The sequence below is a fragment of the Hyaena hyaena genome, unplaced genomic scaffold (genome assembly GCF_003009895.1).
Source record: "Hyaena hyaena isolate Hyena2069 unplaced genomic scaffold, ASM300989v1 scaffold_1107, whole genome shotgun sequence".
NCBI lineage: Eukaryota > Metazoa > Chordata > Mammalia > Carnivora > Hyaenidae > Hyaena > Hyaena hyaena.
Genome location: NW_024081735.1, coordinates 175,969 through 194,659, shown reverse-complemented (window position 1 = coordinate 194,659; position 18,691 = coordinate 175,969). Strand labels below are relative to the sequence as shown.

The window sequence follows — 18,691 nt, the reverse complement described above, 5'->3', positions numbered from 1 at the left end:
GAGAGAGCCTGAGGTGTAAAATTACCTGGTGTGTTTGTAAAACGCAAGCAGAAACAATTCGGTTATAGGGCAGGGAACCATTACAAAAAGAAACTGAAATGCTTTATATTTAATTATATTAAATGCTTTAATCTGATCAAACTTCTCATGAAATTACTAATGTGCTCTAATCGGCTTTGACCTTGGTGAGAAGCCACGCATGAGATCAGCAGTTAGACCTGGGTTTGAATCTAGCTATACAGCTCCACATTAGCTATTGGATCTTGGAAAAAAATTAACCTTTCTTCCTCCTATCTAGCAGTCCAGTTGAATTAAAATATTCACCCTAGAGAATATTCCAAGATATTTCAAGATTCACTGAGAAAGCATGGAGTACGTAGCACAGTGATTCATCCAGAATAACTGGCTAATAAAGGTTTGTTCTCTTTCCCTCCCCTTCTTTAACTCTCCTTCTTGGGCACTTATATTTAGGAAGTGTGGGTTCTGGAGGGACTTGCCATTTGGGGATTATAAAGTTAACTGAAAGAAAACAAAGACAAAAGGCACCTCACTTGCCCGGAACTAGTTGTTCGGAGCAGTGGGCTGCACTCGGAAGGGAGGAAGCGTTTCTGGTGACTAAGCAGCACTTCCAGCTGCCAGACCAGAGCCAAGGGCGTCCTCTTTGAAGGCAGCGTTTTACCTTCCGCTTTGGGTGGCACAAAAACTAACAAATGGGAGTTAGTTAACTTGTGCAGACCATGATGGCTTTTTGCCTGGACATTTCGTAACTGTTTGGCACAGAAGCAAAAATTAAACATCCGTGATATTGACTCCCTCCTGATAAGCTGAAAAATGGTCTGGCTACTCTGTCCCACATCTGGATTTTACTGGCTACTGTGGAAAAGGAGACCAACATTACTGAGAATAAATGGAGGGTAAATGGCAGCTAGTGACATCAAGAAAATCAATCCTCAATTGATTTTTTTTCCTTTCCGTTAAAGGAGGGGGGAAAAAGGCAAAAAAAACACCACCCTCTCTGCCGTGTTTCCCATCGTTGAAAAGCGGTCTTTACAGACATCCAGCTGAATACAGGCAGCTTCATTTTCCCTGACTCATGCCATATCCTGCAATTGCCAGCGAATGTTCTTCAGTATTACCAATAAATAAAACAATGAAAACCTACATTGTTCTGCCAGCTAGGCTGTCATTGCCATTTTAAATACAACTTACTCCTAATAGGCAATAGTGCTATTGAATGGTTTGCAAAGGATTTCATATTCACCACAACCTAAGAGGTAATTATTATTCTGAGAGGGAAGGAAATCAGAATTTCATCTGAACAGAAGACACACTGGCCTGTGTCACAGAGCTAGTGAAGTGGCAACAGGGAGATTGGAGCCCTATTTCCTGCCATGAGATCTAGTAAGTTCCAAGGGGTTCCCAGAGTTCCCGGAGTGGCCCTTTTCTAATTTGTGCTTTTATGGATAATTCAGTTCTTAATAGAAGTACCTCGTCCTTGGGGCGCCTGGGTGGCTCAGTTGGTTAAGCATCTGACTTTAGCTCATGTCATGATCTCACTGGTTCGTGGGTTCGAGCCCCACATCGGGCTCTGTAATGACAGCTCGCTCAGAGCCTGGAGCCTGTTTCAGATTCTGTATCTCCCTCTCTGACCCTCCCCTGCTCACGCTATGTCTCTCTCTCTCTCAGAAATAAATAAAACATTAAAAAAAAATTTAAAAAAAAAGTACCTCGTCCTTGTGAAACGTTCTGTCCTATCAGAAGCTACTATTCTTTCACTATTTTTGAGCACAAACTACATGTCAGGCACAGTTCTGACCCGTCTGTGTAAATCAGTGAACAAAATAAAATTTCTGTCTTTGTGGAACTATCCAGTGAGAAGACTTCAGAAAGTGTTAGAAGGTGATCTGTGCTAAGTGGAAAAGACAAGAGTGGTAGGAATGAGTGGGAGAACGGCGAGTGGGTGCGGGCTGTTGAAGTACTGAAGGTATGGGGGAGGGGGTGCTTCAGAGGACTGCAGAGCAAGGCTTAGAGGGTGTTAACCATGCCAGCACTTAAAATACGGCTTATTGTTACTTTTAGTCTTTAAAAACCAAGCAAGAGGCGATCAGCATGCTTTCTCTGAATGATGTGAGGGAACTTCGAACCCACTCAGAAGCGCAGAATTAGAAAATGATTTCAACCCTATGCCCAAGATGTCAACATCCCATTATTCAAGTTACAGGTGTTCAAGTATCTCTCAGCCCAAATCCTAAAGATCTGAAATAAACAACCTGCCATGTCAAAAACAGAACTGTCAAAACAAACGGTCCAACACACTGTCGGACACACACCAGAATGACTTCGGTCTTTTGTTAGTCACAGCTGAAATATATGCACAGCTACACCATGGCATATTGAAATGTCATCTACTGCTGGCGGGTATCACTTCCTGCTACTTCAAACTCTGCAAATAATCTGCATATCTATGTGTATCAAGGACCCAAAGGCCCGTCATGTAAGAATAATCATTTTTTTAATAATTTTTTTTTTGTTTTTTGTTTTGAGCGAGAGATAGAGACAGCATGAGCAGGGGAGAGTCAGAGAGAGAGGGAGACACAGAATCTGAAACAAGCTCCAGGCTCTGAGCTGTCAGCACAGAGCCCGATGCGGGGCTCGAACCCACAAACCATGAGATCATAACTTGAGCCGAAGTCGTACGCTCAACCGACTGAGCCACCCAGGTGTCCCAAGAATAATCAACTTAAAAAGTGGGAAAACATGGTCCTGGGACATAACAGGGCAATTAGGCTGACAGTTATCACAGTTCTCTCACAGCTTTTCAGACAGGGACTCTGATGTTTGTGTTTCTGGGTTTTTGTTTTTATTTTTGAAGCATGTATCAAAACAGCTGAGAAAAACAAGTTCCCTAGAGCTGAGTTATGCACAGGGCAGCGTGCCAGAGGCTGGAGCTGATCATACTGCAGACCTAACACATTAACATCCAGGTAAACGGCAAGGCGGCTGAGGAGGTGGGTGGCAGACAAGGGCTAGGAAGGAAGTACCTGGTTACCCAGGGTTACACTGAAGTGACAACCCAGACTCAGCCACCAAAGGCCAAAATGGGCCAGTTTCTGAAAATCATTTGTGGTTTATGCAAGAGGAGGGGAAAAAAAGATACATGCTTGGAGCTTGCTCAAACCATCAGAGTAAAAAGTATTCAGAAGAAAACAAGACTAGTTTGTGAAGTTTTGTAGAGTAGGGGCACCTAGGTGGCTCCACTGGTTGAGCGTCAGGCTTTGGCTCAGGTCATGAATTCAGGGTTCGGGAGTTCGAGCCCCATGTCGGGCTCTCTGCAGGTCAGTGCCAAGCCAACTTCAGATCCACTGTCTCCCTCTCTCTATGCCCCACTCCACTTGCGCTCTCTCCCTCTCTCAAAAATAAACGTTAAAAAAACCCTAAGTTTCGTAAACACTGGATGGAATCCATGTATCAACTTGTTTATTTCCCAGAAAAATCTATTCACTACAGCGGACTTGGTGCTGTGTCCATGGGCAAGTGTACATACATGCCCCCAGCCCCCACATGGAAACCTCAAAATCACCCCATGCCTATATTTCGTTAATGATACAAATGCAGAGTTGCCTTCACGGCTCAGTCGGTTAAGTGTCTAACTTCAGCTCAAGTCACAATCTTGTGGTTCACGAGTTCAAGCCCCATTTCAGGCTCTGTGCTGACAGCTTGGAGCCTGGAGCCTGCTTCGGATTCTGTGTCTCCCACTCTCTCTGCCCCTTCCCCTGTTCATGCTGTCTCTCAAAAATAAATATGGTTTTAAAAACATGATACACATCCGACGTAAATAGTTTAATGTTACATTTCCACAGCAACTGGCAATAATTAATATTGTGTTCAAAGGTCCCCGTGACAGCCAGAGAATGTGCACCACCCACTTTGGGAGGGAAGTTCACAGGCACCCGTATTAGTGTACCTGTTTGCCTAGTCGCCGCTCTGATTTTACATGCTCAGTGCTTTAAAGGGAAAATACAATTTTTCTTCCAGTTGCTGCCCACCCAGGATGAGAGCTGTATCGGGGCACAGTATACCTGGAAGGCACAGATATTATCTGGTGATGGTGGGAATAAACCTCCACGTTTCTTTTTTCTTTTTTTTATTTACTTAGTATAAGGAGAAGGGTTGTATATTTTGTCCATTGGGAAACGGTGAAATAAAAAACCATTAAAAGATCAGAACAATGCATATAAATCAAGTCTATCCTTGCGAAACCAAATCGAGGCTCACCTGCCATAATAGTATTTGAGATCCACCAAAATACAGGGCACGACCACGGCCATCTTGGCCTCCAAGGGAAAGAATGGGCTTTATGACACACTGTTCACCCTTGGTCTCCAGAAAGCAGCAGCAGGATTAAGTCAAACCTGGGACAGGAGGCCAAAGTTAATGAAAAGACATTTCCTAAACTGTTTTTAGTTTAGCCTGAGCACAGAGCACCTTTAAAGGTCACTAGCAGGAGACACACTCAAGAGCTACTGTTCTGGAAACAGCATCACATGCGCAAATCACAGCACCGAAAGGTCTCGGAGCCTAGCTATGAGTCAACTTTATGGAGCTATTGAATCAGAGCGCTGGTCTAAAATGGCATGTAATGTCCCCAGTCTTTTCCAACAGGCATATCCAGATAAAAAGGACTGAACTAAAAGGCCGCCTCGGGGAGAACCTCTAAACTTAACTACTACTTTGGTTTAGCAATGGCCCGAGTCTCCTGTGCTACAGGACTATTCCCAATCCATACAGAGAGCTGGAATCTGCCCATTTCCTTGCTCTTAAACATTCACATACAGGCGCGCCTGGGTGGCTCCGTTGGTTAAGCGTCTGACTTCGGCTCAGGTCTGATCTCACAGTTCATGGGTTCAAGTCCCACGTCGGGATCTGTGCTGACAGCTCAGAGCCTGGGGCCTGCTTCAAGTTCTGTGTCTCCCGCTCTCTGATCCTCCCTCCCTCATGCTCTGTGTCTCTGTCTCAGAATAAACGTTTAAAAAATTTTAATATTCACCCAATCTCACTCCTAGCTAGTGGGTTAAGTCTTTTAGTGTCAAAATACAGATTGTATCTTCATTCAAATCTTAGCTTCCATTTGACTTTAACAAACAATACCCTGGTATTTTTTCTGTCAGTAGTAACATGTGTCCATTTTTAAGGCTCGGATGTCAAAATCAAAATTCCTTAGAGCTTCCCATACTCCTCTACCTAACTGTGCATGCTGGATTGGGCTTCTTCATTTCCTCTCAATCCTGACTTAACTCTCTCAACAAGTTATCCTGGGCATGTTTCGGTGGTGGGTGGAATCCTGCCATGGGTCTTTTGTAACCACTTATTTCCATTTCCTTTCTGGTGACTGTGATATGGCCCCTAAGAGTCTATAGAGGTAGACACAAGCGATTAAAAGAGGATTAAAGAGAATTAAAGATGGCTTTTTTTCTTTTTTAAGAGAGGGTGAGTGTGAGTGGCAGAAGAGGTGCAAAGGGAGAGAGAATCTTTTTTTATTTTTTAACTTTTTTTAATGTTTATTTATTTTTGGAGAGAGCAAGAGACAAAGCATGAGCAGGGGAAGGGACAGAGAGAGACGGAGACAGAATCAAAAGCAGGCTCCAGGCTCTAAGCTGTCAGCACAGAGCCGGATGCAGGGCTTGAATCCATGAACTGTGAGATCATGACCTGAGCCGAAGTCAGACACTCAAAAGACTGAGCCACCCAGGTGCTCCAGAGATGGCTTTTAAGGTTAAGAAAGCAGGGGTGCCTGGGTAGCTCAGTCAGTTAAGAGTCCGACTTCGGCTCAGGTCATGATCTCACCGTTCATGAGTTTGAGCCCCAGGTCAGGCTCTGTGCTGACAGCTCAGAGCCTGGCGCCTGATTCGCATTCTGTGTCTGCTTCTCCCCCACTCACACGGTCTCTTCTCTCAAAAATAAACATTTAAAAAAAATTTTTTTAAAAAGGTTAAGAAAGGAATTTCTACTACTTCCTCAGTTTTTCACTGTCTCCTAACTGGCACCCCCACTATCCACCCACATTGTGGTTCCAAATGAATGAATGAAAGACGCCCGTATGCTCAGAAGATGCTAAGTTCTGGACCCCAGGAGCCTCACCTCTGTTGCCACCTGTGGCTCTGGGAGATGGCGGCCTCCCGCTGACCAAGACACGACGGAGAGAACAGGGTGGGATGGGACTCGGGACAAAACGGGGTAAAGAGAGCAAGGCTCTCCACCTTCAGCGTGCAGCAGGGTCATGAGGCCCTGATCAACAACACAGACGCCTGAGCGGAGATTCTGAGTCAGCGAAATCTGGGACAAGGCCTAGACACCTATATTTTTAACAGGCACGCCCCTACCCCTTCCATTCTCACCCAGGCAGTGTTCCAGCTTCAGCTTTGGGAAACACATAAAGCAGTAATGACGCCTTTTATCTGCAGAGGAGAAAACCATGCACGTTATTACCAAAGCGCCAGGCTTCGCTGCTCTCCCGCAAGTGCCTCAGAACGGTAACTCATGGCCTGTGAGGAGGTGAGTAAACCTGTGTGTGTCTGGCCATACGTGAGCATTCATTTCTTTTGTTTTTAATTTTTTAATATTTATTCATTTTTTTGAGAGAGAGAGAGTGTAAGTGGAAGAGGGGTAGAGGGAGAGTGGGAGACCCAGAATCCAAAGCAGGACCTAGGCTCTGAGCCGTTGGCACAGAGCCGGACGCGGGGCTCGAACCTACGAACCAAGAGATCGTGACCTGAGCCAAAGTCACACACCCAACCGACTGAGCCGTCCACGCGCCCCCTTTCGCCCCGTGAGCATTCATTTCCAGCAGCCACCATCACTCAGACTTTTCTGCTCAGTCCACACGCCATCTATTCTAAAACACACTCAACAGAGGCAACATTTCTGAACTCGAGATTGGTTTTCAAGGTATGCGATTATTTTATTTCCTTGGCCTGACAGCATACACTTCGTTACACAAGAACCTGCAGCTGACAGAACTGAGACAGATTTCACCTACAGGAAGGACCCTTTTCATTAGCAGAGATGGACTGAAATGTCATGACTGGGTGCCACTCCCGCTCCCCACCCCCACCCCTGTAACCCCCAAAGTGAAAATACTCGGAATCAACAGAATCCCCCTGAACTACGAAGTCATCCGCTCAAACTTTCCTAACTGGCAGCTGCAGTAACAACGAAAACCAAAGGAGGTAAGCAGCTGGTCATCTCTTAACATTTATGTGTGCTCGGGACTCAAGGGACACCAACGAGGGAGCAAGAATCCAGGCTGAGTGGGAGGGGCAGACCCTCCGTCTCACCTCCCACCTGCCCCTTCCATACTAAAGACGTCTCTGTCCCTATACATGGAGCAAAGTCTGGGAGATGCTGAAGGAGTGGTGGTAGCCCGTAACTGGAAATGACTGTGGTTCATTAAAGCCCGAGGGAGCTATGGGAGAAGGGGTACCAGAGAGAGAGCAGGTTAGACGGAGGTGCTCAACTTGGTCAATTCCAGTTTAACGCTATCAAAACTATATTCATAACCCATCACGTCCCTCATGCTTGGCCCCTATTTTCCAGTGGGGAGAAAGTGCCATCTAAATGTTTACCTGATGTCTGATCTATCAGCACCCCTGGGTGGTGCCGTGACGTGGGTGGTGAGGATTCCGACTGGGATGGGAAGGTATGAAGACAGGAGATCAGGGTCACAATGTTTTAACTACGATGGGTCTCTTTTGGTCCCTAGGAATGATCTACTACCAGAAGTCCTAACACATCCACAGCCCCTTCCCTACATAGCTTGTGCAAATGTCAAAAATAGAATCTCTGCCCAAAGAGGAGGGAGAGCAGGAAGGTACTGGTGGTCCCCGATCATCTCTGGCCCCAGCTCGCCTGCCTCCTGCCTCTTTTGTGAGGTCACACAGAAGTTCACTCCGAAATGTGAAAATGAAACCATCTCCGTTCTTCTATGCAAGCCAAGCCAGCAGCTCTGTCCTGACATGCTTTCTCCCTGGGCCGAGGAAGCGGCGAAAAATATCAATTGAGCATGTGAAAATATGATGACGGTGTGTGCGGTGTAGTGTTTCCAGAGGTCTTCCCCTTCTGTCTCCTCCACGGTGGGAGCCCTCCCTCTCCTTCCCCAAGTCCCACACACACCCCTCCCCCTACCCCCGAGTCCACGTGCTCCCATCTGCTGGGCTTCCGCCACTCACTTCCCATAGACACTCTCGTCACTGTAGGCCACGTACAGAAAGTAGTCTTCCTCGTGGTTGTCCTGCAGGAGAGACAAGACAGCAGTTGGAAACCATCACGTTCCTTCCTCAGGAGTCTGGGCCTCACACACCCTTGTGGAAGGGGGTGCAGGAAGTGGCGTCAGCCTCCATTCCAAGAAGCATAAACAATAAACAAAGTGACTGGAATTCAGCCTCTGAGTTCACACGAAGTCTTCAGGGAGAACATCAATGCCTAGAGGTCTCGGGGTAAGAACATGACCCTTAAGAAAGCTTACTCTGGCAAGGGAAACACAGATCCGAAAACACACATTTGCTACAATACACACTCAATGGGGACTACGTGCGCTGGAATAAAAATGAGATTAAGAGGTTGTTAGAGGAGTTTCCACCACGCACTAACCGAGCGCAGGAAGAAGGCAGTGCCATACGAAATCATATAAGGAATACAGTTATGTAACTGGGTGACGCAGCATGACCAAGTGTTTCTCTATAGTGTTCTCGTTAGATTCTGACCCTTTACCTGTTAAACCAAATAGAATCCCATCAATTATTCCCTCCAGCCGAGTTTAGCTGTTAAGACAAATGAATCGATTTAAAGGCTTGGCCTTATCATTGTAAACGGCATTTCATGTGGAAGTTGTGATCAAAAACCATTTCTTGCTGCTTCAGTAAAGATGATCCCAGATTACCAACCAGAATAAGGCAAAACTGAGAATTCAAAGAGAATGAATCTAGCAGGCTGCTGCTCGATCCCTAAAGGACAGGTGACATCTAATCTCCCAGAGCCTTAAACGGTTGTGTGTAAGGGGATCTAGGTAAGTAACACCTCCTGCCCCACTTCCCGGGTGTGTTATCAGCGGACACTGGAACAAAGGCTAGAAAACACCAGACTGCACGGTATTGTTGTGACCGGGACGCTTACCTCATACAGCTGGCCCATGGTGGCACTGGTGGGAGGGATAGTGTTGTTGACAAAGAAGAATAAGGCATCCTCGGGCCTCAGGTGGATCCTCTTCCGGATTAAGAAGTAGAACTGGCCAACTAGGTAAAGAAGAAGGAAAAGAAGGCAATTAGGGAAAATAAAGGGTTACCGAGAGGCATCACTCCCAGAAAAAAAATTGTCAATTGTTCCCTTGTTTAAGTACCAGCTTTAGATCAAATCTCAAAAGCACCAAATACTGTCCTACAGCTTTAGAAATAGACAGTGCAACTCAGCGGGCCTCACTATTCCCTGACAATCATGGAGAAGCTTATCCTTCAGCCCTTTCCCTCTTTACTCAATGCCAGACACTTTACTCAATTTCAGATGTAATGTTAGGATCTCCGTTCAAAGCCGGAGGACAACTTTGAGGGAATGCCATGTACATCCAGATTAAAATACTCTTATCATTGTCTAAACGGGATCTGAAACACATTTCCTACCCAGTCGGACCCCACCACAAACTGGAGACGGGGAAAGGTCTACTGGACTCCAGTAATCTCAGTATGATCACTTATCCCAAAGCTGGGGCCACAAGTGGGGTTCAATGCCATACCTTCTACTGAACAGATTGAAAAAGTTCTATAAGGCTGGGAAACGCACCTACAAAACCTTGGCAGTGTTTCCTGGATTCACTGGTTCTTCCATTAAGGATCATTAGCGTGAAGAATTAACACATTCTTTATAATCCCAATCAACGTCTACAGAACGTATTATCAAAAACCATAGCTTGAGAAGACCAAATATTCAGCTGAGAATCTCTTAAAATGTGATCCTCCTTCTGCCTTTCCTTTTGGTGTAAACTGACAGCACAATAACAAAGCTGACTGTAAGTGGTTTAAGTAATGGGCATCTGGTCTTTGCTTCCAATGTCGTGTATTCTGCTGTGTCTAAATCACACAAGACACGGGATAGGACATACATAGGGGACCTGGCAATGAAGAACAGCTCAGTTACTCCTGGTTGAGGCTCCCCACACTCTGGAGAATCCCTCCCGCTTTCTTCAACTCTACCCCCTCTCAATCCCATGATCCCATGCATGCACACGGGACCGAAAATGCCATGGGAAGGAGCACGTGGAGAGGGGAAAAAGCATTACCAGTGAGGTCCGAGGGCACTAGGTACTTCCTCTTGTCCAGATCGGGCACCCTGGCCTTTGGAGCCTTCTCCACAATCACCTGGGACGGAGGAGAGTGAGAATGAAAACTATAGAAGCTAGTCTTTTTCCTTCCACATCCTACAGTGGCCCGATTTGAAGTGAGTTTGTCTAGACCCAGTAAAATGTTCCCATTTCTTATTCCCCCTTACCTCTTACAAAACCTATGGGGGCATGGGCTTCCTTAGTGAGGTTACAGTTCATTTTACTACAATGAGAAGAGAATAAAGGCACGTGATGGAAAATAAAGAGGCGCTTGATTTTAAGTAATTACAAGTTACCTGTCAGGCATAGGATCTACACTTCCTGGTATTTAATAAGATCATGGAGAGGACTATGCATTTCCTCATACAGACCTGAGTACCTAGTAGTTTTATTCTTTCTTACGAATACCATTTATTAAAGGTATAGGTAATGTAGTTTCTAATCTGTCAAAATTTTCAAGACCGACTGCAAAAACATACGTTCAAGGCATGGTTTTATTATATCAAAGAAGTACTAAATATTTCTTATTGTAAAATATCCTGTAATATGAAGTCACTATAATAACGCATTTATCAATATTGATTTAGTGTTAGTATTTTAAGAGATTTGCAATGCCCACATTAAATATTTCTAGAATACTTCAAATTTTATGAAGATCATGTTCCTGTAACGAAAAGGAAAAAATAAAGATGTATAAAAATTAAAGATTCTATGCATAAAATTTTAAATCGTAATTTAAATAATATATTTAAGTTTATGTAGTAATTACAAGAATTTACTATTTTTTTAATGCTTATTGGGGGGGAGGGGGCGTATACGCACAGGCACATGAACAGGTGAGGGGCAGAGAGAGAGGGAGAGAATCCCAGGGCAGAATCCAACACGGCCCAATCTTACGAACTCAAGATCATGACCTGAGCCAATATGGAGAGTTGGATGCCTAACCGACTGAGACACCTAGGTGCCCATATTTAGTATTAATATCTGTTCTGTGATTTCACTGAAATAGTAAATATTTAAAATCTATTGTAGAATCACCAGCTTTAAATTTTTAGTTTAGAATATACAATCATTCCTGGCTAAAAATACAGAAAGTATAGAAAAATTCTAGAAGTAACAAGAATCCCTAGGAACTCCTTGTGATCAAAGGTCACACCTCTCAGCCACAGCTTTCCAGTGATTTTTATAGGAAGACAGATGATAATTTCCAACCCCTCTTTTACAGTCACGGTACTGATAAAATAAATTTGAATAATCCATAAAATATATGAAAATGATCTGTTCCTAAATAGAAGGGTTGACTTACAGGAAGGACTTAGTGCTTGAAGCTTTTATATGAAAGGGAACCCATTAAAATAGTGAAAAACGGGGGCACCTGGGTGGCTCAGTTGGTCGTGCATCCGGCTTTCGGTTTCAGCTTGGGTCATGATCTCACGGTCTGTGAGTTCGAGCCCCATAAGGGGCTCTGCGTTAATGGAGTGCAGCCTGCTTGGGATTTTTATCTCTCTACTTCTCTCTGCCTTTCCCCTGCTGATGCTCTCTCTCTCTCTCAAAATAAATACATAAACTTTAAAAAAAAATAGTGAAAACCATTATTCTGTGTTTCTGGAGAGAAAGAATCTTGCAGCACCAGGAAGATCAGAAAGATACGGTTCCACTAAAAACTGAAGGAAAAAAAAAATACATGAATCAGAAATTTTGAAGAAAAGGTAGCAATAGGTTCAGGGAGAGACCAGTGAAGGCCCAACAATGAGGACAGACAGGAGGAAAAGACAAGGTAAGGAAATCAAAGGGAAAGAGCCAGAGCCTCGCACTGTTTCTCCAAGGAACCCCGAGACCTCTCAGCTCCCATCAGTAAGAAGTGATGGGAAGCACAGAGAGCAGAAAAAGAGGACAATAAAATAGACTGCAAATAAGACATCCCGACAGGGGGTGGGATGTGGAGAGGAACAAGAGGGGGTAATCACGAAGGCCGGGGCTCACGGGAAGATTCTAGGTTTCCAAGAATCCCAACTCTACTCAACCCTGGGCTAGATGCTTTTCCTCTCTGGTTCTGTTTTGTTTTGTTTTTCTTGTGTGCAACCTGGCTAATGTTCCACAGGGCCGCTCATAAATTTTTAAAAAGCAGACAATCCGTTCCTAATGGTTTCCCGCAGTGTTGCAGGTTTTCACTACACTGTAGCTGCGAAGATCATTTAAGATCTCAAGAAACCCTCTCCTCCCAAGGCACGAGCACATCTATTCTTTTGGATGTAAGCTAAGAAATAAGGCCGGGCCAAACTGAAATGGAGTTACGGAAGCAGTCAGGGTCCGTGGTTGCTTCGGTCCAGCTGGAAGGGGCTTTAGAAATCACTTACCCTAACCCACTTTTCTGTAAAGGGCAAGATTCAGGGTTCTGCCCAGAACTAGAATTGAATCTCACAACTCAGAAAGCACAGCTCTTCTCCCTGCGTCACAACTGCAGAGATAGTCACAGGCTGGGCGCCTACGGAGCAGCTGGGAGCCGAGCTGGCCAAACTGGTTAAAACCCCACCAGAGGAGCCATGAGATCTGAGCGATGGTTCTAACAGCTTACAAATTATCACAGAGGTGTAAGAGTTCACGCCAAACAAAGAGCTGGAAAAGAATGGGGAGGATTAGCTGAAATATTCTGGGGGAATGCATGTAAATGACTGAAATGGGAAGGGCTCCCATTTGTTCTGAAGAAATACATGGGAAATTTACCTAGATGTGGGAACAGGGACATGTCAGAGGTTGTCCCTGTCCCTCTCAAGCAGAGCTACTGGAACACAGCTTCAGAAGAGAGCTCTGAATAAATGGTAGTCGTTTTGCTCCGTGGGTTACCTTTCTGGCATCACACTACTCTGTGACGGCCACAATTTTTCTCGATTTCCCATACCGAACAGTGCGAGGCACACAGTGCATGCTTACTTAATTCCGTTGAAGTGAACTGTTAATCAGAAGTTGAAAAACCAGAGATGGAATCTCAGCTCTGCCATACACCAGCCACAGGAAACCTTCAGGAGTATTTAATTTCTCTGTGCTTCAGATCTTTCTCTGCAGAATGCGATCATACCGGTGTGAGGATTAGGAGAATAAAGTCAGAGGTGTTCTGGAACACTGCCAGTACAGAGTAAATGACCAGTCAGTGAAAGTCGGTGGTCATTTTTAAATATTTTAAGAGAGTAGGATTGCTATGACCACAATTAGGGGAAACTTTTGAAGCAGTCATCCGAGGTCCAGAGAGCATAACAAATAATTAGTGAAGGATCCCTCACTGGGTGGGTAATAGCGTAGTGCTCTCTTTTACCCAAAAACCCTTCTGTGCAGTTCCTGGGGAACGGAACAGCCCCCCTGCCTCGCTTCCTTATAAGAAAAGGACTGTGAGGGGTTTCTACTGCTGGCATAAGGCCCAAGTTGCTTCCAGAAGCTGTAACGCGATCAAAGTTAGGTAAGGATCAGAGAAGAGTCCCCAGGTACCTGCAGGTCAAGAATGCACATCAGATTATGGCAGATTACTTACCTGTACATAGCATGTAATATTGACCCAAAAGTCCCTGCCTGAAGTTAAAGAGCACAATCTGAAGGCCTCTGCGCCTCCATTTCTAAAACCCAACGGCTGCTGCTCTCTACCACACTTCAAAGTCTTCTGCCTTGCAATCAGGCTGCGCAGCCCACAGTACAGAAAAACCAGGCAAGTGGCGGGGGAGGGGGTGACAGAAAAAACGCCCGGATGCAGAAAGCTATCTTAATGTTTCTTCTGTTCCTCCTCGCTGCCTGCGCTAATTTTAGCCACATAAATCTGCTTCCAGAACTGAAAAGGAAAAGGCGTCAGTCCTTCCATATTGTGTCCAGGTACAATCTGATGGAGTAAGTACCGGGGGGGGGGGGAGCTGGCTTCCCCCCCACATACCCCTGGAGCCAAGAACGATGAGGCAATCGGGCTGTTGCGCATAGAACGTGACCTTGTTTTCTGGGCCAGGCCTGTCTGGTGGTGTGCACCCCACCCCCCGCCGCTTTTTAATTCTTACGTTATAAAAAGAAAGAATCCACTGGCTTCCGAACCTTTCCCTCCCAAACCCAATGTTATGAGGGCCAAAGTCAACTTAAGGGAGAAGCATCTAAGGCAGAAATCGAGGGGCGTAAACCTCACTGCAGGTTATTCCCAGATCGATTTCCCAGCGATCTCAAAGGGAGATGTACGGTCCCAAACCGATCCTTCTCTCACAAAAGGGCCACATTTTGAACACATCCCAATCTGAACATTCTCTGAATCCTGCTGAGTCACTCAAACGTAGGCTCCTCTCTAAAGATGCGGTCAGCTCTAAAGATGACGGGCCCCGGGGAGAGGGGTTTTTGAAAGCTCCGCAACTAGGTCCATTCCGTCGGCTCTCCCGGTAGTGAAGGGCGTTCAGGACTCCGTAACCACAGGGACCACCCTTCTTCCGTGCCCTGGGGCTGCCGTCACACTCCCGGGTCCCCACGGTCTCCGCGGGTCGCCTTCCCCTCCCCCTCCCCGTTCCCATTACACTCACAGGGACCCTGTCCGGATATTTCTTCCGGATCTTTTCTCCTTCCTTTTTCCGATACTCAAAGGGGTGGTCCTCCTTATACTGGAACTTCATGATGGACCGCAGGGTTTCCAAGATCCCCGGACGGGGCCTGCCTCCCTCGCTGATGGTGGCGTCTCTCCGGGCTCGCTTGCCTCTGCCAAATTCCGATGGGTAGCAGAACAGCCTGAGAAACGTCAGCTCGCGTCGCAACGCAGCTTGGCAGAGCTTTCAGAAGGGATGTGGGGTCCCCTCGGACGCAGGCAGGCGCCGGCCAGGTAGACAGACCCCAGCGGCTGTTCCCGAGCGCTGGGAACACAAAAACAACACGGCAGCGCGTTGGTATTGTGACGTCATGACGTCTCACGTCTCCGTCCCGCCCCCAGCGTTCGGGCCGCGCGGGGACCGGGGGATGGGGGGGGGGGAGAGAGAAACAGCGTCGACTGCTGGGTGTTCTCTTTCAGTCGAAACTTTCCAGAGCAGAGTTCGTTGCAAACACGAACATTTTGTACTTGGAGTTTTATTGTGACTGTGACATTAAGATGGTTTGAGTGCAAAAAATATGTTCTACAGATACCTCTTCTCCCCTCTTTCTCGCTGTTTCTTGGTTTGGTCCAGAAACAAACACAGAGGGCGAAATCCAGCTTTTTCCAGTTTGTTGGGGTCCGGAGCCCAGGGAGAAAAAAGGGTCTGGGGTCCTGTGGTTCCTTTGCCACTGCAGAAATGCGGGGTGCTTGCATTTGGCCCTTTGTTCCTTCAGCGGCGCCGCGGGCTCCCCGAGTGCTGGGCAGCCTGACCGTGACCCCTCCACCAGGCTGGCGTCATGTTGTTTGGGTCCTTGCAGCAATTTGCTCCTTCACCAGCAGCATAAACAGAGCATGACTCAGGAATTTGAGGAGATGTATAAGGTGAAGGGCATGACATGTAATCAAGGTCCAGAGAAGTGATGTCAGTTGTGACTGCTAAGGGGCTTCACTCATATTCTAATATAGAAATGATTCTAATATAGAAATGATTCATTTTCTCCTATGAACGTAACTCAGAAGTTGGGCCTGTCTCCAGGAAAAGAGCAAGCAATTCAGGTGATTAGCTCAGTATTTCTCAAACATGCCTTTTTTTATTCTGTAAAAATTCCCCAGAGGATAGTGGTGCTTGCTGAGCGTCCCTAAGGTGACAAAAAAGTGTCACCCGAATAGACAGGTGGAAGACTGGTGGGCTGGCTGCCATCGAGCCCTTCCGCTGCTTCCCTTTCCCCACTAAGAATCAAAGTGGAAAAGCCCTTCCAACCACCTCTAAGGGCAGTGATTCCGGGGATCTGTACGGGCAGGTCAGTGCGAATGGTAAAATACACAGAAGAGAGAGAAAGGGCTGCTTTGCTGTGATCCAAGCCCAGACAACTCTGAAATGTACGACAGTCCCTGTCACCTATCTTCTTTTATCAAGGACTCAGTGTCTTTGGCTTAAAAAACAAACCCACAACATAAAACAAATTAAGTTTCATTAAAACAATTTAAAAAAGAAAGAATACAAATTTACAACTAGTAGATATAATCGTTACAGGTCTAATGTACAACATAGTGATTAGAGACAACATTACTGTATTATAAACTTAAGGGGCACCTGGGTGGCTCAGCCAGTTGAGCTTCCGGCTTCTGCTCAGGTCATAATCTCTGTCCATGGGTTCAAGCCCCGTGTTGGGCTCTGTGCTGACAGCTCAGAGCCTGAAACCTGCTTCGGATTCTGTGTCTCCCTCTCTCTCTGCCCCTCCCCCCTGGCACTCTGTGTGTGTGTGTGTGTGTGTGTGTGTGTGTGTGTGTGTGTGTGTGTGTCAAAAATAAATAAACATTTTAAATTTTTTTTAAAAAAGAAAGAATGAGATCTTGCCATTTATGACGGCATGGATAGACCTAGAAAGTATTATACTAAATGGAATAAGTACGGCAGAGAAAGACAAATATCATGTAATTTCACTTACATGTGGAATCTAAAAAATAAAACAAACAAACAAATAAGAACAGAAACAGAATTATAAATAGAAAACAAACTAGCAGTTGCCAGAGGGGAAGGGTTGGGGAGATGGACAAAACGCGTGAAAGGGATTAAGAGGTACAAACTTCCAGTTATAAGATAAATAAGTCACAGGGATGAGAAGTACAGCATAGGGAATATGGGCAAAAATATCAGAATCATGTCGTGTAGTGACAGATGGTGACTATACTTATTTGACGAGCATGGCGTAATGAAAAGAATTGTCATATCACTATGTTGTACCCCTGAAACTAGTATAACATTGTATGCCAGCTACACCGTAATAAAAAAATAATGTGTAAAACCAGAATATCAATGTACTGGTCTCCAGTGGGAAATCTAACAATGAGGTTCAGCCACTTGTAGCCATTTGCTAAAGTCACTTGATGTGCTTGAGATTTAAACAAAGGAGTAAGTCAATTAAAATTTTAGATAAGTTGTCATTTGGAAAACAGCGCCACCTACCATGAGGATGAGATTGGCCGACTCAAAGACCAGGAATCTTCCTTGCCCTGGGACTGTGCATTGGTGAATCTTCCTTCTTAATAGTTTGAATGTGCCCCCTTTGCTCTGCCCCACCTGTCACAATCCTCAAAAAACTATATTAAAAAACAAAACCCAACTGAGCACAGTTCAAAGATCTTCCTGGCTTCATTCAATGCTCCATGGACTGAGCAGCATCGTACCTAACAGATGGAAAGAAACTGAAAAGCTGGACAAAATGAAAGACAGAAAGCGGAAGAGAAGGGGACAAACAAGTTCCTGGCCTAGAGTGGATTCTTTGTGGCAAAGTCACTTTGCTTTAGGGGACGGGTATGAGCCAGATCCAGCTATCTTGGACAAATCTGCCATGATGGTGTTCTGTGACCCTAAGCCTTCTTGAACCCGCCACCTCCTTCTTCAACCACACTCTTAAGTACATCCTTGGGGCATAACATCCTTTATCTGCTTTGCAGATTCTCAAGACTTTTCCTCCAGGATGGCTTCCCAGCAGGTACTCCCCAGCCTCTAGGGTTATAAAAATAGGTCTGATGGGAGGTGGGACTGTGGAGATGTACTCGTCTTGTGGGTGCCCAAGCAAGACCTTTTCCTTTTATGGAATCTCACCGCAGGTCTGATCACATAATGGCTACAGCTAGGTGGGCTTCTTCCATGGAGGCTCTCTGAGCAAAAGAAATCAGCAGAAAGCCCATCACCTTTATAACTTGGTCTTTTAAGCTCTGACACTTCTGCTTCATTTTATTCCTCAAGGCAGTCACAAAGTCCTGCCCAGTGCCAAAGGGAGGAGTCAACAGTACCCTGTTCAGATGGAAGAAGTGTTAAAGAATTTGTGGATATGTTTTAAACCAATATTACTCAAACTCATCATTCATTAATCTTTAATGTTGTCCTTAAGAGAGAGAGAGAAAGCTCACTGAGGCCAGAATAAATATAATAAAGCTATATGTCATTGTGCCAGTTCTCTCTTTTTCTTTTTTTTAGAAAGAGAAAGAGAGTGAGTGGGCGTGATCAACGCAGAGGGGGGAAAAGAAAATCCCAAGCAGGCTCCACCCTCTGCTCAGACTCTGACACTGGGCTCCATCCTGCAGCCCTGGGACCATGACCTGAGCCGAGCCGAAGTCTGACGCCTAACTGACTGAGCCACCCAGGCACAGTCAGTTCAAAAGCCACGTGACTTACACAAGACTAATCAGATTTTCTCCTTAAAATTTCTCACATACAAACTAAGGAAAGTGTTAAACAAAAT

The 18,691-nt window shown here is 45.6% G+C and overlaps 1 protein-coding gene across 4 annotated transcripts; it reads right to left on the bottom strand.

Moving 5' to 3' along the window:
* Nucleotides 1-4,275: 4,275 nt before the first annotated feature.
* GABARAPL1 (GABA type A receptor associated protein like 1) lies at nt 4,276-15,267 on the bottom strand. Of its 4 annotated transcripts, XR_005526460.1 has the most exons (7): nt 14,902-15,267; nt 10,325-10,403; nt 9,169-9,287; nt 8,226-8,287; nt 6,396-6,455; nt 6,139-6,305; nt 4,276-4,412 (listed from the first exon to the last, which is right to left on the bottom strand). XR_005526460.1 is itself a non-coding variant. In XM_039222313.1 (5 exons), the coding sequence occupies exons 1-5, from the start codon at nt 14,989-14,991 to the stop codon at nt 6,452-6,454; spliced, it is 354 nt and encodes a 117-aa protein (XP_039078244.1). In that variant the 5' UTR covers nt 14,992-15,267; the 3' UTR covers nt 6,335-6,451. The 4 variants fall into 4 exon arrangements, 2 of the variants coding, with proteins under 2 accessions (XP_039078244.1, XP_039078243.1); XR_005526459.1 differs by lacking the exon at nt 6,139-6,305; XM_039222313.1 differs by lacking the exons at nt 4,276-4,412; nt 6,139-6,305 and having other exon boundaries at nt 6,335-6,455.
* Between the last annotated feature and the right edge of the window lie 3,424 nt (nt 15,268-18,691).